This window comes from Osmerus mordax, chromosome 12 (genome assembly GCF_038355195.1).
Source record: "Osmerus mordax isolate fOsmMor3 chromosome 12, fOsmMor3.pri, whole genome shotgun sequence".
Lineage (NCBI taxonomy): Eukaryota > Metazoa > Chordata > Actinopteri > Osmeriformes > Osmeridae > Osmerus > Osmerus mordax.
In genome coordinates, this window is record NC_090061.1 from 18,157,356 (window position 1) to 18,179,171 (window position 21,816).

Sequence of the window (21,816 nt, forward strand, 5' to 3'; positions counted from 1 at the left end):
TTTAATTAGCGTTGGTAGGAAGGGTTTTTAGACATATCTTGTAATTACATATTATGGACAGTTCTAATTTTATGCATTTGTATATCCACGCCACCTTATTGCCATTCTAGGACCATAGCCCTGCGGCCCTGCCCCCACCAACAAGGGAGAACGTGAGATAGCTAAGGGGCGGGCTTCCTCTTACTAGGATGACGGAATCACGTCGTTCTGAACATCAGAGAGAGCTTTAAAGTGCGAGTTCATCATCTTTCACATCTAAGTTGTTTATACCTCCCGCTGGAGAAAGAGACTTTCAGGTCTCAGTTCCTGGATCAGTTCTGGTTCAGAGAGCATCAACGATAAAGCGCATCAGACAGCCCGACGCTGCCACAGAAGGCGTTAGCTTGTAACTTCATTACTGTAGTGTCGGGTTGGGGAGCTAACAGCACTGCTACGCTAGCTAGCTAGCTCTAGCTGTTGACGGCAAGGCGTTCTGTAGCATACATACTTGCTCGCCTGCTACAAGATTTGGCCGCTTGGACGTTATAAAGAAGAAAGTGAACTTCATTGTGTTCCAGCTCCTGCATTGGAGTTCTGGTGGAAAGACTGTACTTCGCCCCTATCTTCATGAACTGTCAATAGCACAAAAGGTGATGTTGTTAACCTAGTACCTAAGGTGCATGTTGGTCCTAGCTTCCCTCTAGCTCGCTAACACGGTACGATGTGTTGTTTGCTAACCCTAACGAGTAGCTAGCTAACTGGCTAGCAGTTAATATAAAGCTAACGTTAGCTCATGTTTGTGTTCGTGCCTGCATTCTCATTACTTTGCATGCACATATTTAATGTCTTTGTCTAAGCTGCTCGTTTGTTTCTGTCTAGTAGTGTGCTATTATACTTAGCCTAGGTGTCTGGCTTTAAATTATGGTAGCTGTAACAATCTGACCACCCAGTTGTAATGTCTAGGTCAGGGTATCTAGTAGCTGCATCATCATTAACCAAGCCATAGTAACAATACCATGCTAACATTAGCACTAGCTAGCTAGGTTGGCTAGCATGAGCTAGCGGGGTCTCTTTTATATGTATCGATAGTTATTATGCGCCACAGCAAACCGACATGTTGATGAGACATGACATGACAAGATGGTATTTGACTTGCTCATTAACTAGCGTCATATATATTTCAGTTCCATTTGAAAACATTTCCAAATATAAATACACTAGGTAACTCAAGTATTGATGACATGCCACGCTGCTGTGCTATTATCGTCGTGTGTCACTATTGTGTCTGAAAGTTCCGAGATATGGTAAATGTCATTACTATCCACGTTAACTATATGGGAGTCAGGTGGCTGAGCGGTTAGGGAATTGGGCTAGTAATCATAAGGTTGCCAGTTCGATTCCCGGTCATGCCAAACTGACGTTGTGTCCTTGGGCAAGGCACTTCACCCTACTTGCCTTGGGGGAATGTCCCTGTACTTACTGTAAGTCGCTCTGGATAAGAACGTCTGCTAAATGACAATGTAAAATGTAACTACTGCAAGCTCTAAACCTAGTTGCCTATATAAAGAGTTACATCCCTTAATTTTGTCATCTCTTTCCTCTATCTTACCAGTGAGTGACTGTGCAAAAACTGAACCCATGTCTCTTTTCCATTCTCATAGGCTTGTTGGTACAAAGCGAGTGTGACTGCAGGTCAGGGTACATGCCTGAGTAGGGGCTGCTGGGCTGAGGGAGGCAGAGAGAGAGTAGCCTTCCCTGGGTGTGGGTGGACCTGCTGCCCCCTGCCCTGGCCATGATGGCCCCCCGGAGGAAGACCAGCAGGACCCAGTTGGCTGGGGGCGGCCAGGCAGACCCCCCCAGGCTGGAGGAGCCTAAAGACTACATCAATGAGCTGTCACACGAGGTCCTCTGCCACATATTCAGGTTGGTATTGGTTTTAGCCTTATTGCTTGAGGCAATTAATGTGCCTCCCTCCTCCCCCCCCCCCCCCCCTCTCTGTTTTTCTTCATTACCCCTCCCTAACCATAAAGCTAGAAATCCCATAGCTGTACCCATATAACTATATATTTCCCATTATAAGTATTTATAACCCTACACCCCCCAATAGAGAGATCGATAACCCTATACCTTTTCATACAGGTACCTGCCCATGCAGGACATAATGTGCATGGAGTGCCTGTCCAGGAAGTTGAGGGAGGCGGTGACTCTCTACCTCAGGGTGGTCAAGGTGGTGGATCTGTGTGCCAGCCGCTGGTGGGAGTACATGCCCTCAGGTAGGCTCCTGGTTGTCACACTGCTAATGCCCTTTCTGCTGTGGCAGTTAACTACCATCCCTCAGCTAATGCCTAGTGTTGTTGCTCTCTGGTGGCCACTAGCTACGAGTGCTACCACTAGTACTCTTTAATGCTACATAGGCATGACTTGGTGTCTGCTGTGCATGTCAGGTTTCACAGACTCCAGCTTCCTGTTGCTACTGAAGAAGATGCCTGACCTGGAGCAGCTTTATGGGCTGCACCCTCGTTACCTGGAGCGCCGCAGGGTCAGAGGTTACGAGGCATTCAGTATTCCTGGCGTCCTTGAGGCCCTTCAGGCCTGTCCTAACCTGCTGGTGCGTCCTGTGTGTGTGTGTGTGGTCAGATGAGCAGTCGTTGCGTGTGTATAGACCTGATGTTCCCCCTCACCTATCTCCAGGGTGTGGAGACATCTCACCTAGAGTTGGTGGAAGCCATTTGGAACTACATGCCCCAGGTGCACATCCTGGGAAAGTTCCGAAACCGCAACGGAGCCTTCCCCATCCCCCCCGAGAACAAGCTCACCATCCCCATCGCAGCCAAGATCCAAACCCTGCACCTTGTCGGTCAGTACACTGCTCCAACCTCCTTTCAGCTGTGGACTAAAGGATTGATTTTACAGATAGCGGAAGGTTATAGGGGTTTTGTTGGTTCCAAGTTGAGTGGTTGGTTTTAAGGTCAGTGCTTTGGGTCTAGGGCTGGTGGTACTATGGGTCTAGGGACTAGGAGTTGTATATGTTCATGTCCTGAACCCCCATCTCCTCTCCCCCAGGGGTAAACGTTCCAGAGATCCCCTGTGTGTCCATGCTCAGACACCTTTACCTGAAGTGGGTGCGTCTTACGAAACCCCAGCCTTTTAAGGACTTCCTGTGCGTGAGCCTCAGGACGTTTGTGATGAGAAACTGCGCCGGACCAACTAACTCCCTGAAGTACGTTCCCCTGGTAACGGGATTGGCCTCGGCCCGTAACCTGGAGCAGCTGGAGCTGGTGAGAGTCCCCTTCCTGGGGGGGCTGATACAGCATGTGGTGGAGGACTCCTGGAGGTCAGGTACGGAGGGGTGTGTGTTGTGTCTGTCTGTGTGTGTTGTATTGTGTGAGTCTTGTGCCTATCAGCTAGTCCCCTTACATCTGCATATCTCTGTGTTCCAGGAGGATTTCGTAATTTGCACACTATTGTATTTGGTGCCTGTAAGAACGCACTAGAAGTAGACCTGGGCTACCTCATCATCACTGCTGCACGCAGGTAAGGTCTCAGCAAACTACTAAATCATAATCACAACTGGAGGTATCTCTTACCACAAAAAAGCTCTGAGTGCTCTGTCAAAAGACGGGCAATTCATAATTTTTCTGCAAGTGCCCTTCAACCTTTAGTACTGAATGAAGGAACGTTTGAAAAGTGCAGTGGATGCAAATCCTGAGCTGATTGTGTCTTTTTTCTCCAGGCTACATGAAGTGCGTATCCAGCCTTCCCTAACCAAAGATGGCGTCTTCTCGGCCCTGAAGATGGCCGAGCTGGAGTTTCCCCAGTTCGAGACGCTGCACCTTGGCTACGTTGACGAGTTCCTGCTGCAGTGTAAGCCTTCCTGACTGTATCTCTCTCTCTGCCTTTCTCTCTCTCTCTGCCTTTCTCTCTCTCTCTGCCTTTCTCTCTCTCTCTGCCTTTCTCTCTCTCTCTCTCTCTCTCTCTCTCTCTCTCTCTCTCTCTCTCTCTCTCTCTCTCTCTCTCTCTCTCTCTCTCTCTGCCTCTCTCTCTCTGCTTCTCTCTCTCTGCCTCTCTCTCTCCGCCTCTCTCTCTGCCTCTCTCTCCACCTCTCTCTCTGCCTCTCTCTCTCTTTCTGCCTCTCTCTCTCTCTCTGCCTCTCTCTCTCTCTGCCTCTCTCTCTCTCTCTCTGTCTCTGCCTTTCTCTCTCTCTCTGCCTTTCTCTCTCTCTGCCCCTCCCCCCTCTTTCTCTCTATATCTTCTTTATTCTCCCTCTGACAGGACAGGGCACTGGAAAATTGGTACATGAAGCATAAGACCTAGAGGTTAAATGAGAAACTAATTGGCTGTGTGTGTGTTTCAGGTAAGATGAGTCACTCTGAGCTGGTGAAGTATGGCCTGGCTGACGTGATTGAGAACCCGGGCATCATCACAGACATCGGCATGAAGGCTGTCAACGAGGTTTTCTCCTCCATCAAATATCTTGTCATCTACAACTGCCCCCACCTGCACAACCCCCACACATGGATCACAGGTATACAAAACTGGAACACACACTCACACACCAGCAACACACTCAGACAGACAAACCCCAGTAACGCCCACCTGGTGTGTGATACTTTCTGTGTGTGTGTGTGGTTCCTCTGTAGACCACTCTCGGTGGAGCAGGCTAGTGGACCTGACTCTGGTACGTTGCCATGCCATCAAGCTGGAGTCGTTCAGCCAGTTCATCGAGCTGCTGCCCAGCCTGGAGTTCATCTCCCTGGACCAGATGTTCAGAGAACCACCTAAGGTAGGATTGACCTGGAATACACAATCACCCAGCCTGGTCACACCTCACATATGACTGAGAGCATCTTAACCCCAGCATATTATACCCCTTTTCCACCAAGGCCGTTTGAGTGCTGGTTCGGAGCCAGAGCCTATTTTCAAATCAGTTCTTTCTCTTTCGACACCCAAAGCACCAGCTCCAAATCTGGGAAAGTGGTTCTTAAGTAGCACCAAAACATTGCTGGTATAGAACTAAAAACCACTTGTGTCAGGGACTGAGGGTGGGGTGACCAACAAGACGAACAGAATCCTTTGACCGCCATTACTATAAGGTTTACTATTCATATTTCAGCTAAACGGTACGTGTAAATCAGCATCTGAATGAAAATGTGACGAGAAATGGGCAGTGTAGTCACTGAAAATGTGGTTACTTTATTGATGAAACGGCTAATTTGTAAATTTGCTCTGACTTTTTAATAACCTATCTCATTTGTTCTCCGTCCTCGGGGTCTTGCAAGACCGTTCTCGCAACAATAATGTGTGGATCCTTTGTGTTTGGAGCTGCCGTGGGAAATATGAAACATATACAGTGACGTAAGACCTGGCTGTAGTGGCTCTCTAGCCCGTGGAAAAGCAAAGCGGTTCTTAGAAGGCTCGCAAATTAAACCAGCTCCGAACCGGCTCTAGAACCAGCTCCCAACTAGGTCCTGGTTCACGTTGGTGGAAAGGAGGTATTGGAGGCTCAGACATCAGTAGCGCGGTGTGTGTGTCCCTCAGGGATGTGCCCGTGTTGGTCTGAGCGCTGGGACAGGCATCGGGGTCTCCTCCGCGCTGGTCAGCAACCAGAACTCCAACAATGACAACGACAATAACAACAACAACAACCACCACCAGAACAACAACAACGAGGCTAACCTGCCCCCCCCGCCCCCCCCTCCTCACAACCAGGAGGCCCCTCCTCCCCCCCGACAGCAGCACCATGCGGAAGGTAGGCTGCTAGAACAGGCCTAGAACATATCGGCTGCTTAGAACATACCAGCTGCTCAGAACTAGGCTTAGAACATCATACCAGCTGCTTAGAACAGGCTTAACACAGCAGCTGCTCATAAGAATTAACAGCTGGTTAAAGCAAGGTTGCTAACTGGGTTAGGATGCTATTACAACACACTTAAAATCTGTGTGTTGCTGCAGAGCTGGCCGAGGTGAACGGGCTGGATGGGATGGGGGGGCTGGGCCAGGAGGACCTGCAGCCCGAGGCCAGGCCTCTCCGAGGGGCCGGGGCCGTGGAAGAGCCTGTGGAGATGGAGGCGAGGGCAGTGCGAGCGGAGGAGGTGGTGGAGGCCCCTGGGCCCAGCCAGCCCCCTGACCCTCAGCTGGACGAGGAGCAAGCAGGTAGCGACACAACATCAGACAGGCGCACACAAATCACACTGGTTTGTGAAGGGGACGGCCTTTTAAAATTGTGTCCAGGCTTATTCCCTCGCTCACTGTTCTTTCTCACTGTCTTTTCTTCTCTGCCTCTCTTCCTCACCCGTCTTTTTTTTCTCCCCGTCTTTCTCTGTCTCTCTTTCTCCCTCTCTCCATGATCCTCATCTCTCTCGCTCACGTTCACTCCCTCCATGGTCCTCTGGTCTCTCTGCCCCAGGTCCTAGTGGGGTCCAGAGTGTTCTGAAGAAGCCCCCTGTGGTGATGTCAGACTCTGATAGCGAGGAGGAGGAGCCGGCTAATAGGCCTCAGCCTGCTTCCTGTCCCACATCCATTTCCTGTCCCCAGCACCCCTACAGTGGGGGAGGGGCTACAGAGGCAGCCATGCCCACACCAAAGGCCACACCCACATGCAAGATAAGCACTGCTATTGGCCAGGACCCCCCAGCCCCCCCCAGCAGTGAGTGTTGCCGTGCAGATGAAGTTACAGGTAGTGTCTACAGCATGGCTTGTGTGTGCGGTACGTACAAATGTGTGTGTGTGTGTTGTTTCAGTGTGGGGTCTTGTTATGTGGTATCTGTGTGTGTGTAGCCTCGGCCATCTAAATGTGTGTGCTCGTGTGTGTGTGTAGGTAAAGGGAAGACCCCCCTGCGCAGGCGAGGTCTTGCCCTCCAGGAGCCCAGCTGTGAGAAGGGCTGTCAGGTGACCAGTGACCAGATCAAGGCTGACATGAAAGCAGCCACTGAGCTGGGGGACAGGGGGGCAACGGGAACCTCCGCCGGGGGTGCCACCTGGAGCACCACTGGGGGGTCTGGAGCTGCCTCTGGGGGGTCCGGAGCCACTCGGTCTGGAGGTGGTGGCTCTGGAGCAGGAGAGGCTGGGGGGGCAGGCTCCACCACAGGAGGATGTGTGTGTTCCATACGCTGGAGAGAGGACTCAGCCAATCAGGAGGACAGAGGAGGGGAGGGGCCTGGGAGAGGAGGGGCGGGGCCAGAGAGGGGAGGGGAGGGGCCTGGGAGGGGAGGGGCAGAGCCTAGTCGGGAAGGGGCGGGGCCTAGGAGAGGAGGGGCTGTGGAGGAGGAGAGGAGCGTGAGGGCGGGTTGCTACTGCAGCAGGGTTCGCTACAGCCCCGCCCCAGGGGCAAGGACTAGAGGCCAGCCTTGCCCCCCAGACCCTTCTGCCTCTCCTGGGGCAGCAGAGGGGGAAAGGGTCCCAACCAGGAACCCAGGGTGGCTGGATCCAGCAGAGGAGGCAGCAGGGTGCAGTCCAGCCAGAGGAGGGAGCGTGGCAGGGGGGCCGAGAGAGGGCACAGAAGCTCCAGGCTCCAGGAGGGCCAGGGGAGAAGAGTCTGCCCAGGATAGGGGCCCTCGAGAAGGCTTCCCCAGGAGGCCACTCACCCGAGCTCGGAGCCGACTGTCCTCAGTCCCCCTGGAGGCAGAGGCTGGTGAGACACTTCGTCTGTATAAACTCTGGGAGGTTCTGTAATACTACTGATGATGATAATATAACTCATGTCGTCTGTTATGTTATAATGTGTGGTGGTAATGTTGAACGGTGTTGGTTGATGGGTTTGTTTGTTGTTTAGATCTGTCCAGAGCCAGGCCCAGGGTCACGGTGAAGAGGAAACGAACAGCCGACAAATCCACCAGCACCTCGGACCCTGTCACTGAGGACGACCACGTACAGGTACACACACTTTATACAGGAATAGTCCTGCCCAAGTTTTGCTAGACCCTGATTGTGTGTGTGTCTCCCCAGGTGCTGAGTCTGAAGTCTAAGAACTTGGTTGGCATCACCCTCACCAACTGTGGCATCACGGACCTGGTGCTGAAGGACTGCCCCAAGATGATGTTTGTCCATGGTAGGTCTGTTCCGCCCAGACACCGGCCATCGTAACACATACACACATCTTCATCTTTTTTAACGCCGGCTCTGCACTTCAGAAAACACTGTCACGTAGGTTTGCATAGCGGTGTGTTTAAAGTGGGAGTCTCTCCACTCCTGAGAGCTGCCCCTGTGGACCGTGCTCAGGATGTTTGTGTTTGTGTACTCTACCTCCCCCCCAGCTACACGCTGCAGGGTCCTAAAGCACCTGCGTGTGGACAGCGCACCCATCGTCAACCGCCTGGACTTTGCCCAGTGTAAGAAGCTGGACATGGAGCAGGTCCTGGATCAGATCCTACGCATGCCCCCGGAGAGAAACCGCATCATCTACATGCGCCCCATGCAGCAGGTCAGGATGATGTCACCTGCGCCGAGGCAGGAAGTCAGTCATGAGAAGTCACCTTCCCATTCCAGATAGTATTTAAATATCCCCAAAAGAGAAGTAACCTGAAAAAAGAATACAACTATTAAACAATAAGCATTTTTGTTTTATGTGTATGTGTATGTGTGTGTGTGTGTGTGTGTGTGTGTGTGTGTGTGTGTGTGTGTGTGTGTGTGTGTGTGTGTGTGTGTGTGTGTGTGTGTGTGTGTGTGTGTGTGTGTGTGTGTGTGTGTGTGTGTGTGTGTGTGTGTGTGTGTGTGTGTGTGTGTGTGTGTGTGTGTGTGTGTGTGTGTGTGTGTGTGTGTGTGTGTGTGTGTGTGTGTGTGTGTGTGTGTGTGTGTGTGTGTGTGTGTGTGTGTGTGTGTGTGTGTGTGTGTGTGTGTGTGTGTGTGTGTGTGTGTGTGTGTGTGTGTGTGTGTGTGTGTGTGTGTGTGTGTGTGTGTGTGTGTGTGTGTGTGTGTGTGTGTGTGTGTGTGTGTGTGTGTGTGTGTGTGTGTGTGTGTGTGTGTGTGTGTGTGTGTGTGTGTGTGTGTGTGTGTGTGTGTGTGTGTGTGTGTGTGTGTGTGTGTGTGTGTGTGTGTGTGTGTGTGTGTGTGTGTGTGTGTGTGTGTGTGTGTGTGTGTGTGTGTGTGTGTGTGTGTGTGTGTGTGTGTGTGTGTGTGTGTGTGTGTGTGTGTGTGTGTGTGTGTGTGTGTGTGTGTGTGTGTGTGTGTGTGTGTGTGTGTGTGTGTGTGTGTGTGTGTGTGTGTGTGTGTGTGTGTGTGTGTGTGTGTGTGTGTGTGTGTGTGTGTGTGTGTGTGTGTGTGTGTGTGTGTGTGTGTGTGTGTGTGTGTGTGTGTGTGTGTGTGTGTGTGTGTGTGTGTGTGTGTGTGTGTGTGTGTGTGTGTGTGTGTGTGTGTGTGTGTGTGTGGAGTCTGTCGTCAGTGACTTGTGCGTCCTGTGCCCTAGATCGACTCCCTAGCCCTGGAGAGACAGCTGTTCCGGGGGCCCTACCCCTACCACATCGCCCTGGTCCACGAGTTCAGCAACCCCCCAAACGTACGCAACAAGGTCCGCATACGAAGCTGGATGGACACCATTGCCAACATCAGCCAGTAAGATCAACAGACACGCATGTAGAAACAGACTCAGCCGCAAAGGCCACCGTCTACTAGGAAGATATCAGATATGCGTATATTCACACACACACACACACACAGTTTGAGTCCTGTTATTCCAACTCCAGCCAGCAGGTGGTGCTGGTTTCCTGCTCAGCTTCAAGCGTAGACAGCTTGTTGGCTGGAGTCATTGCTCCGCTCTCTGGAGCATTCATACTTCCTTTCTGACTTCCTGTGTCTGTGTTACGACATACACACTCACATCTAAATACTAAACCCTGTGTGTTTCTGTCCTCCAGGGAGCTGATCAAGTATGAGTTGTTTCCCGAGGCGACGAGGACAGAGGAGGACGTGAGGAAGCATCCCAGCTATCCGTGGGGCCGGGACATCTACACTCTGGAGGGTGAGACAGGAAGTCACCTCCGACATCATGGCATGCTCTTCCTGTTCTGCAGGAGATCCGATGATACTGGACGGCGCTTCTCTGTGGGAGCTTGTTGGTGTTTCTGATGAGGTGTGTGTATGTGTGTCCCCGTTAACAGGCGTGGTAGACGGAGCTCCCTACTCCATGATTACAGACTTCCCCTGGCTGAGGACCCTGAGGACAGCAGACCCCAACAGCTACGCCCGCTACGACTTTGAGGATGATGAGAGCAGTGAGTTACCTAGCTACGCCCTCCCCCACACACACACACACCTTAGTAGACAGAGGAACGCACCTCTCCCGTGTAACCCCTCATCCTTTTAAGCCCGTTCAACCTTAGATACACATGTTCCCTCACCACACCTCCACGTGACACACGTCTGTCTCTCCTCCCCCTCCCGCCCAGCCACCATCTACGCCCCCCGCAGGAAGGGCCAGCTGTCGGCCGACATCTGCATGGAGACCATCGGGGAGGAGATCTCGGAGCGGCGGCAGGCGCGGCGAGGGGTCTTCCAGAGGGTGGTGGTGGTCTTCATCCACTACTGCGATGTCAGGGGGGAGCCCGTGGACGACGACTACATCTAGACCTGCCCCACCCCCTCTACCTCCCCTCCACCTCTGACTGTTACTCCATCGATAGACTGCGCTGTGAGGCGGGGGGATGGGGGGGGGGGGGGGGGGTCCTCTAGTTGCCTTGTTTTTGTATTAGCTGACCTGACTTTGCAGGAGAGGTGAGTGGGGAGAGAGATGGCTGACTGGTGGTCTGTGTGTCTGTGTGACTGAGTGCTGGGTTCTGTTAAACAGCTCTCTGTCCTCCACCGCTACTGCTGCTCGGTGTGTGTGCGTGTGTGTGCGTGTGTGTGTGAGAGGGAGGGAGGGAGAGGGAGGGAGGCAGAGGGAGGGAGGGAAAGGGAGGGGGGGGAGAGGGAGGGGGAGAGAGAGAAAGAGAGAAGTGAGTCCACTGCCAGAGGCCTACCAATAACTGTCCCCCAGACCCAGGTCGCTGACAAACAAACGAGATGCTTGTTGATTACCTCAGAGCTGGCACTTCTGGTTCAGATTGGACTGGGTCAACTGAAAGCAAGTGTGCCAGGAGTGTATGCCAGTGTTTGTGAGAGTATTTCACCCCAGGTTTGCTGCTCCCCCCCCCCCCCTCCACCCCACCATGATAGAAGTGTCCTTTGTCTGCTCTGAGACACAAAACTATTTGGTCTTGGTTTGTTCTCCACATCCGATTTTTTGTGTTATTTATTTTCTTTTAAGTTTTCCCGTTTGTGTGTGTGTGTGTGTGCATGAGTGGTATTTTGGTTCAGAGCTTGTGTGGTGATTGTGTTGGTATAGTATGTGTGTCACAATTATGCTAACCCAGGAAGATAAAAAAGTGAATAGAATAAAGAATGAGCCTGATAGATGATGGCTGCCCAGCAGAGCAGAGAAGACCTTCAGTGATCATCTGGATCTATGGGGTGGACCAGTAGCTTCACAGTCTGACTGAAGCAGAAGCTAATCCAACCTGATCCTTATACCGTAAGAGTTTGCTGATGTTCAGACAAGCCAATTAGCTATATTGTGCCAGGCAAGATCAATTGAGCACAGATAAATATTTCAAGTCATTTCATTTAGTGTTTTGACCCAGGTTTGGTGGAGTGGCTTTATGGACGAGGCCAGGCGGGGGTGTTAAAGAGTTGTCCCTTCTGTAAGAGCCTGTTCAAATCTCTACGGCACCACAACTTGGCGTGTCCTGGCTGGCCGTCCAATCTTGGACGACTCTTTCCTGCAGGACTAGGATTTAATTCAACAGACCAGGAGACGGTGAACCTGTAAAGAAAACATGCAGGGGTCACACATACGCTCCTTAGAAAACTGCTGCTACAGGGGAGTGGACCTGGAGCTAGGATGCTGTAGAAATGGTGGCCATGTCTGCCGTTTGTGACTTCTGACGATTCCTTCTGTATACTGTCCTTGATGAGAGACAGGAAGTACGGGGTGGCGTAGGCAGCAGGTCTCTGGTGGGGTTGCTGAATCAGTATATTGTGACTGTCATCATGGAGGCTTGTATGAAGCACACTGGAGTTTCGGAATTATGATGGGGGATAATGAGGTTGAAGATGGCCCCATGTTTGCTGCTGCTGTGTGTGTGCGTACACGTGTGTACGTATGTGTGTGTGTGGTATAGGTGCCTCCCCCCTCCCAGGCCGTGCTCATAGCTCCGGCCATGTCTCCTCTCTGTACAGACCCCCTCCAGCTGGTCAGGCAGGACACGGCCCTGTGTACAGACATCCCTGTGTCTCGTTGATCTTCCAAGATTTGTTTTATATGTTTATATAAAAAACAACTATTTCACATAATAAAAAGGGAAATCGGAATCTAATGCACTGCGTCTGTGTTATTGTGTTTGTGTGGTTTGTCTTTCTGAGATCTAGTTTTTTTCCATCTGAGATTTGGTTCCTTTCCACCCAGAAAGCCAATCAGATAACTAGTCTGTGTAGAAGGTAGAAGAAAGGGAGCTCGGAATGACACACTCAGAGTTAGATTTAAACATCTCAGATCATCCATGAGCCCCTCTTAGCAGGAGAGAAGACAGACTCAAACATGCCCCTCCTTTTCCTCATCTACTTTCCTCTTCTTCCTGCCCCCTTTTCCACTTCTGCCTCTCACCCTCCCCCAACCCCTCGCCTCCTCTTGCTTCACTACTTATATCATCATCCTGTAACCCCCGACCGGCTCGGACATATCTCTTTTCGCCATGTCTTCCTGCACCCCCCCCCCTTCCATGTTTTCAGCCAAGCAGCGTGAGCAGGTCTGGACTCTCTCCTGTCTGGGTGTTTATCTCCTGTGACACACGCGAGGTGTGCCATATCCCTGAGCCGTCTCCTTCATCTTGTCTAAGCAGGAAGACGGGAGAGATTTGTGGAGGTAGTCCCAGCACATCTCATACACTAGCACACTCGGTTACACTCTTTATAACACGCACTAACACATATTGCTGTCTTCCTGGGACCTGTGGTGTGTCTAGGTGATGAAGCTGTGTCATCTTCAGATGCTCCTATCCTCCAGGAACAGGAAATACATAACCCTATAATACGCTCAAACTGGAAGTTTGTGCCAGTAAGGCATCCTCATACATCAGCTGATTTCCTGGAGGACCTCTGAGAAACACGCATTCTATTCCTGATTCCTAATCTGGCTTTCTGATTGGCTCCCGTTTTAAAGGGCCTCTGTGTGCCAGTCATAACGTAAACAGGGTCGTCAAGGTTGTTGACGCCTTGGAGATGCAGACAGCAAACCCTCCAAACAGGTTTCTTCTCTCGCTGTTCGCGCTACAATTACCAAAAGAGGCAAGTTATGTCCCCTTCAGAGTAGCTGGAGCTAAACTAAACCTGGAAGAGACAAATGGAGAGGGAGAAGGGTGAGAGAGGAATAGAGCTGGTTGTACTTTGGCATCTAGAGGAAGGAATCTAGGGTCTAGATAGAACAGATATCAGTGTTTGCACTAATATGTCTATTATTTGCACTCGTGTGACTTAAAATTCCTCATTGTTAATCTTTTTCTTCCTTCATCTTTAAATCTCCATCACAACTTGTGGACCCTCTCGCTTTCTTCATGTCATTAAATTAGTCTGCAGGGTAACAGCCTCTTGTGTCTTCCTTTTGAAGTGCTGGGTTTGTTCCTACAGATAAATTGTGTCTTTCTCCTGAGGGCTGATAGATCTAGCCTTATAAGGACCTAGTCCTGCCACCTCTGTCTGTCAGTCCTAGACCTGTCTACACATCAGCCTGCCTGTGTGCCTGCCTGAATGCCTGTATCTGTCCCCATGACCCCATCTCTCCTCCAGCCACACCACCACCTGTTCTTCAGCTCCTCTACAGCCTCCCCTCCTTTTGGTGTCTGGATCTCCTTTGGGATTCTGTCACCCCCTTCCTGCCCCTTTGACTCCACTGAGGAGAGATAAACCTGGAGAATTGCATTGGATGCGAGACAGACCAGGGATCTGTAGTCTTCTGGCTGAACTCTGCCTGAAATGGAGCTCAAACTACACAATCAATAGAAAGGATTTTGTGAAGTGTCTTGGCCAAAGCCCTGCAGCTCTGATGAAGACGCTTACTGGGGTTGGCTCTGACCAAGATTACAAGGGTCTTTGCTCTTTATATATGTTATGGAATATTTTCTAATAAGAATGTTTAGAAGCCATCTTGCATCACTTACTAACGGTGACTATCTCTCTGATGTAGGAAGGCAGGGTGTCTGGGGGAGGGGAGGCAGGGAGTGGAGAGGAACATAGACGTTCTCTTCAATTTCATAACAGTTATTGCGGTTGCATTGGTTCCTCTGACATGGAGCGGTCTAGAACGTGTGATTGTGTCATTAAAAAAGGTGTGTCTAGGCCTGGAGAAAATTTCCACATGAAACATTTAGATATTGTTGTTTCATGTTGAAATGATCTCCAGAACTTGACACAAATTGTATTTAAAGGTAGTAGTACATACATACATACATATAATTCATGCACATACATACACATTATGTTTAAACATGGGTCTTTAAGTCCATGTAAGGAAAAGAGATCCACATGCATAAGAGAGGAGGGGAGACTTCTGATGCTCTTCATTGAGACATTTTCATGTTCAAACCATTCTATTAAATCTATCTTTTTTGTCCTTGTTGAGAGGAGGGGAGCAGAGGAGAGGAGGGGCTGCCAAGGCGTGAGTCTCTGGTTGGCTGGTCTGGTTAATGGCCCCTGTCTCTCCTGATGTAAACACACTCTCTACTCCAAACATTGCCTTTTTAAGGCCTGGGAGAGAGAGGATGAGTGGAAGGGAGGCGAGGGGGAGGAGTGGGGTGAGAGGGTTGACCTAGACTAGCTCCGAAGTTCACTCCACTAATAAAGACCCTCTATCCCCCTTATGTGTGTGGAAAGGAGGGGCTTCCCTGAATGAGTGACATTTCCCAGACCCCCAGCAGACCTCTGGAGACCAGTCTTTTCTATCTCTCTGACCTCGCAGCTGGACACGACAAGGAGAAATCCTATGTGTGTGTGTGTGTGTGTGTGTGTGTGTGTGTGTGTGTGTGTGTGTGTGTGTGTGTGTGTGTGAGAGAGAGAAACAAGGTCAAGGCTTTGGCCTGAGTAGTTAGCTGTGTGAGTCAGTGAGTCAGGACATGAGGACAACAACAGACATTGATAGAACCACAGTCACTACAAACATGACACAACAACACAAATGATACACTGAAAGACATTAGACTCTATTGTCACCCTCTTTATAATATTTCTGTCTATTCTCTCTCTCTCTCTCTCTCTCTCTCTCTCTCTCTCTCTCTCTCTATGTCACTCTCTCTGGTAATATTGCTCTCAACTGTTTCATTCCTTTCTTTCTGTACTGTCAATCCCTCTCCATCTCCCTCTCTCAATCTCTCTCCCTCCATCTCTCTTTTATTTTATTTGTTACTTTCTTTCACTCTCATTCTTTTTTTTTTGCCCTCTCATACTCTCTCAGCCACAGGAAATACATTTTTTTCTCTGTGACCAATTAGTTTGATGAGCTGATTCCTTGGCTTTTCTCACTTCCTGTTGCCCCACCCCCCCCCCCACACAAAATCACTCCTCCCCTGGAATGTTTCTCTGCAGTAGTGCAGTAGTCTCAGTGTCAGACATGGACCAGTCTGTCTGCCTATTACAGGGCATGTTAACCTTGTGGGAATCGAACCCCACCACCTGGCTTCTTGGCCTTGCCGGTGAAGCTTTCCTGGACATCAGACCAAAAGACATCCTTGTGGACACTGTCGTGATGCTACTTCCTGTTCCGGGTCGCTGGCGGGGTCATGGGGTCTCTCCTGCTGTCTGAGTGATACAGCCTGACAGGGGGGTCACATTGTCTATGCATGTATGTGTACATACAGTATGCATCCTTGTGTGTTTATGTGTATGTTTGAGAGAGATTCTTATGCCAGAAAGACAGTCGGTAAGATTTTTTTCTCAATGGTTCCACTTACCAAGCAAGCAAAACTCTCTTTCCTTTCCTTCTCTTTTTGCTCCCCTCTTAGCCTCCCTCTCTTCTCTTGCTCTCCCTTCCCGCCTTCCCCTCCCCTCTCTCCTCCTCCCCCCTCTCTCAAAGCTCTGTCTGCAGCCAGAGGTTTGCCCATATGGGGCAGTAAGATCTTAAGAGTGGAAGTCCATTACAGTAAGTAGCGTCAGAATGTGTGTGTGGCTGTGTGTGTGTCAGCGCGTATTTGTGTGCGCGTTTGAATGTGTCTGCATCTGTGTGTATTTGTGTGCAAACGTGTGTCCTCGCGCGTGTGTGTAAATGCATGTCTGCGTGTGTATTTGTGTGTGTATGTAGTCTTTGCCGTTCCCAGGCAGGCAGCCCTCTCCCTGTAATGGATTCCACATGGACCTCTGGTGAGGCGGCCAAGGCTCCTGCACGCGCAGAAATCTCCAAATTTAGAAGAAATATGAAAATGGTCAAATGCTGCCTCCTTCGCAGGGGAAACAAGCCCTGCCCCCCCCCATCCAACACACTGCCCCTCCCCCTCCCTCTCCCCAGACGCCACAGGTCACAGCAGAGGTCATGGGGGGCCCTGATGCTAGCCAATCGTGAAGCCAGAGGGGCGTTGTCAGGCTGCAGACCCGCCTTTTGTGGTCTTATAAGGTAACAGACGTGTGTGTGGTTCTCAGGCCGGCCCCACTTCATAAGGCAGTCTGGAGTCTGGAGGAACCTCGAATACTGGCTCTCTCCCTCTCTCTCCCTTTCTTTCTACCTTTCCCTCTGTCTGTTTTTGTCTTTATCTCTCTGTACCTCTCACCCGTTCCTGTCCACCCAGACCTCCAGGCCTCCTCCAGCAGACATCATCCTTCCTGGGCAGGAACGGAGGCCGAGGACCAGGCCAGCACCAGGACCAGAGAGACACCAGAACTCAGGTAAGACCACTCTCAGCTGGTTTCTCTGCTGTTTTGGGTTTATCTGATGTCTCTGTTCTCTGCTGGGGTTGTCGATGTGTGCGTGTAGTGGTCTCGCTCAGTGACACAGAAGTTCCTACAGTCCCTTGTCCCTGTACTTACTGTAAGTCGCTCTGGATAAGAGCGTCTGCTAAATGACTAAAATGTAAATGTAAAAATGTACAGTCGTCTCCATGGAGATGCCCACTCATCAGCCAGCGGTGGTTGATTAGCGTACGGCTGTACTCTGGGGAGAGGAGGGGGAGGCAGGCAGACAGACAGCAGGGAATATGACAGGGCCCCAGGTCAATGTCCAGGTCTACCCAGGTCTACCCCCCCCCCTCCCCCCTCGGGGGTCAGGGGGTCTTTGTCGTGCTGACACACACCTGCGACATGCCAGACGTGCCAGACAGAGAGCAGGGTGGATGGGGCTGATGGGTAATGTAGTAACTTTTGAGTTGTTGTGGTGTTGGCCTTTTTATCAGACTAAAGAGATGGATAGATGTCAGGTAAGAGACACATCAGAGGGGGAAGGAAGATGGATCGAAACTATAGCAGATGTATCCAGCTGGGTGTCCCTGGGTCTGGAAGGACATGCCAATGTGGTGATGCCACACACACATACACACACACACACACACACACACACACACACACACACACACATACATTGTTGAACTATACATAGAATCCTGTGCTCCTCATCTGAGATGTGAGTCAGAAGATGTGTAGAGCTGAAGTGTAGATCTCAATTCTGTGATGAAAGGACGGATGGGAGGATGGACTGATGGACAGATGGAGAAACGGAAAGATGGAAGAATTGTATGGATAGTTCAAGAAAATTGTGGATGATAGAGCGATGACAGGAAATATTGTGTTTGTTTGGAGAGGTTCGGGGCCTATGTGTGTATCGTATTGTGTGGGTGCATATGTGTGTGTTTGTAACTGAGGATGGATTCCCATGACCCTCGAGTGGCCCTCAGTCTCTAGCCTGTCCCCCTGCGTCACTCCAACCTCTCCTCCCCAACATCTCGGCCCCCCCAGGCCCAGGGGACCCCCGTTCCCAGGGTCACTTTCACATGAACACCAGAAGGGTGGGGGGATGGGGGGAACTCCTCAGGGACTGGCCAGAGGCGTCTGTTCACATGGCTAAAGGAAGAGAGGCTTCATATGGGCTCTGTTAGACACAAACACACAACAGCCCAAACACATAACCAAACAAACACATTTAGATTTGCCTGTACACACACACACACACAGGTTAAGTTTGTGTGTCTTTAGATGCTGATAGTAGCAGGATCTTCTACCCTGTTTTCCCTAACTGACAATCCAGATCCTACCCCTCTGCATTCTGGGAATATTTCAGGAGTTGTGTCACTTCCTCTCTGGCTAGTAAACTCCTCCTCCCCCTCCCTGTGCTGATGCTAGAGAAAACGGAAAGGTGTCCTTACATATTATATCTTCTGACAAGCGCAAACATACACACATACTGTTTGTACAGCGATTTTTATAAAAGTGTCTGCTAAATGAAGTGTTTTCTCCTGCCCCACCCAGAGGTGATTGATCCAGAAGGGGCCCAGTAGGCAGTAATGTCTACAGTAAGTGGACAGGTCATGTGAGAGATAACAATAACTGGCAGCAGCTCTGTACAGTGGCCACATCATTAGTGTTGAGGTTTGGGGTGTTTAGGTTGGAGTGTTGAGTGAAGCGCTGTGGCGGTATGTCTGTTGCCCGGCACCCTGGCCCTGACTGGTCATCCTCATCATCCTGTATGGAGGCTGGTGACACTTTTGTCTCTGATCTCTTCCCTGAGGCTTTCTGAATCACAACCCCCTTAGCCACGCACCCTCCTGTCATACCTATTTCTTAGAAACCCACAGAGATGAAAAGAGAGGAAACAGAAAAAGAGAAGAAGGGTATGGGAGAGGGAGCCCCCCCACCCCCAGTCCCACCAGTCCCCCCTTGCCCCCACACTGGCGCTTCCTGTCCTGGAGATTTAGGGAGATGGGAGAAATGAGAGGCAACCATATATGGTAATGTTTGGGCATGCGGCAGGGTTGTTATCAGGAGAAGCTTGTGTCTGTCTAAACACTCTGACCAGAGCTGAGGAGTTGAGGCTCTGCTACACGCTGGAGCACTTCACTGGCACACACACACACAGGCACACACACACACACACACACAGACATGGACAAATGGGTGCTTTACAGACACAAACGATGTGAGCAGGTGGTGATGTCTTTTTCAACTTGTCTTTCTCAAGTGAGAGTTTCCTGGCTGTCTGAGCAGAAGAGTTAAGGGGATGAGGGTAAGGGTGGGGGGCTGTGTGATGGTGGTGGGGGGGGGCGTAACCATTTTTTGGACCTCGCAGGCCCAATAAGGAATCAGAACCACAACAGAGCCACCTCTGACAGGCTTCTGGCTGTCTCAGCCTGAGCAGAGTTGAGGTCTTGGTAGAAAGGACTTCCTTACCTGGGCTGCCCATCAGGGTGAGGTGTGAGGCTGCAGGAAGGTGCTGACATCTCTGGGTTTGCTTACAGCTACGTCTGTGAGACTGGGCCAGCTCACCAAGCTAAAACCTCTATTAACTTTAGGCTCTTAAGTTTCAGGCAGGGCTGCTCACCGAACCACTTCCTCGACACTGGTCAGCAAAGGGCTGTGAGGGAGAAACTGTGAGGATGAGGAGGGTGACATTGAACCAGAGTAAGGAGCCTGGGAAACAGGCTGTGGGATCACACACACACACACACACACTCAGACCCCAACACACAGACATGCAGAGAGGTTATTTCTTCAGCCTGTGGACGGGGGTGCTGTCACATCTAGTGAGTATGCAGGAGAGGAGGCTTTTTTGATTTCTCAATCACCTTGTATCTCTTTTCCCTTTCAAGTGGGGCTTCTGTTGCCTGTGCCTGGAAAAGGCAATGAGAGAGAGAGAGAAGTGGGGGAGGGTCAGGCAGTCTGAACAGCAGCAGTGACAAACTATCTTTCTTTGCGATCGCAGCCTGCGAGAGACCGAACCAGGGAATGTTTATCGAAAGCTCTGCTACATTTTCCATGATCCCAAAAATAAAATGGCTCCAGATTTCCTTATAAGGTCTTAATGGGGAGAGATTCCAGGAGAGGGAATAGAGACAACCTAAAGCTCCCAGTTCTTGGAAGCGGCTCAAAACTCCATAGGAATTCTGTCCTCGTTTTTTCTTCTATTTCTTCACCTCCTTTTTTGTCCTGTGGTCCTCCTCTGATATGTGGTCGATGGTCCCTAAATTAGATTGGAGATTTAGAACAGCGCTCCACCAGAAAGCTCAATCAGAACAGCAGGAGACACTGATATAACTTGGCTTTCTCTCTCTCTCTTTCTCTCTCTCTCTCTCTCTCATTTTGAGTGTGTAATTCATCATAATTTAACAGTCTGGAAATATGTTGTCCAGTTGGATAGAACACAATCTTTAAGTCAGTCCAACAGTTTGAAAAAGAGACCAAGATACAAAGTACTCCCTCTCTCGCCCCCTAGAGGACAGGGTCAGGAGTGAGTGACAGCCATTACTGCTGCCAGGGACAGTGGAGGGGTGAGTACACACACACACACACTCAGGGTGTAAAAGTCAAGGCCGTAGCCATGGAGTCAACATTGGGGGGATGAATTAAATGTTTTATGATAATTTCAGACAGTGTGCGTGGTTGCCTGTCGTAGCGTAGCACATTTATATTTTTATATCAATAAATTGGGGGGGACATTTTGACCAGATTTGACATCCCCCCCAATATGTATTATTATTACGGCCTAAAAGTAGGGGAAATGTAATACAGTTGGAAGTGTATGAGAGTATTTATGTAATTCAGTATCCCAAAGCATGTGGTGTTCCTCCGCTTTGTGTGTGTGTGTGTGTGCATGTGTATTCCCTGCTGAGCGTGCTCCTGCTCTGTTAGTTAGGTGGTCAGGTGTCCTGCAGGGCTAAGCTTTGGATTGTACCGTGATGCAGGTTGTGCTGCTATCTCCTGCTTGTCTCTCTCTCCTTGCTGCTTGTTTCTCTTATCTATTTGTCTTTCACACATTACTGTCTCTCCTGGTCATCTATCCTTTCTTTCTGTCTGGTTCTCTTTTGTTTGTTTCTGACTACTCTCTCCTGCCTGTCTGTCTCTCCTGTCTGTTTCTCTCTCTCCACTGCCTCTCTGTGGTTTGTGTTTTTTGATTTGGCTATTTGGCTGCATGTTGTTTGTGTGTGTATGTGTGTGTGTGTGTGTGTGTGAGAGAGAGAGAGAGAGAGAGAGAGAGAGAGAGAGAGAGAGAGAGAGAGAGATATTATAAAGAGGGTGACAATAGAGTCTAATGTCTTTCAGTGTATCATTTGTGTTGTTGTGTCATGTTTGTAGTGACTGTGGTTCTATCAATGTCTGTTGTTGTTGTTGTAGAGAGAGAGAAAGAGAGAGAGAGAGACAGAGACAGAGAGAGAGACAGGAATGTGAGTAGGTTTGCAGGAGTGGAGTCCTGGGGGAGATAGGCGGATGAGGGGCTGGAGTTCGGTGTGGAGGGCAGAGGGACAGGAAGTCACAGCAGTTAGATGTGCAGTTTTACAGGCAGGGTTCAAAGCTATTTCCTGTATACACTGCCACCCCAAACACATTTCCACATAACATTTACAGCTCCCACACACCTCAACACAGACTTTATTTATAGTCTTTGTGCATGTTTGTGTGTGTGTGTACAGAAACGTGACGGATACTCACAATCCTTCCAATGATCCTCCATTGTTCTCTCTTTCAGGTGTGTGGACAGAGTCCACTAAGGGTCAATCTAAAGGATGTGGTGGGGAACAATTGATGATGAAAAGCAAGATTCTGAGTTCAACAGCTTAGTCTCTCTCTCTCCTTCCTGGTAGAGGAGAAGACAGGTAAGGTACAGGAGTCTGTGTGGATCTGGAAGGATCT

General features: G+C 50.2%; 1 protein-coding gene across 1 annotated transcript; it reads left to right on the forward strand.

Annotated features, from left to right (window-relative positions):
• Window positions 1-270: 270 nt before the first annotated feature.
• On the forward strand, window positions 271-10,617 carry fbxo38 (F-box protein 38). The gene is made up of 21 exons (XM_067247177.1): window positions 271-629; window positions 1,641-1,902; window positions 2,119-2,252; window positions 2,424-2,587; window positions 2,671-2,836; window positions 3,043-3,318; window positions 3,420-3,513; window positions 3,713-3,843; window positions 4,334-4,504; window positions 4,620-4,762; window positions 5,518-5,728; window positions 5,932-6,132; window positions 6,386-6,685; window positions 6,797-7,609; window positions 7,751-7,851; window positions 7,924-8,026; window positions 8,232-8,398; window positions 9,380-9,525; window positions 9,828-9,931; window positions 10,071-10,184; window positions 10,359-10,617. Exons 2-21 carry the CDS (start codon window positions 1,772-1,774, stop codon window positions 10,535-10,537), a joined length of 3,849 nt encoding a protein of 1,282 aa, XP_067103278.1. The 5' UTR covers window positions 271-629; window positions 1,641-1,771; the 3' UTR covers window positions 10,538-10,617.
• The last annotated feature ends 11,199 nt before the right edge of the window (window positions 10,618-21,816 follow it).

Excerpts from the sequence above, each read along its gene's own strand:
- fbxo38 (XM_067247177.1), top strand. The coding sequence starts at position 1,772 with ATGATGGCCCCCCGGAGGAAGACCAGCAGGACCCAGTTGGCTGGGGGC. Across the intron at positions 2,253-2,423 it reads GTGGGAGTACATGCCCTCAG|GTTTCACAGACTCCAGCTTC; the intron begins GTAGGCTCCTGG and ends TGTGCATGTCAG. Across the intron at positions 3,319-3,419 it reads GGAGGACTCCTGGAGGTCAG|GAGGATTTCGTAATTTGCAC; the intron begins GTACGGAGGGGT and ends TCTGTGTTCCAG.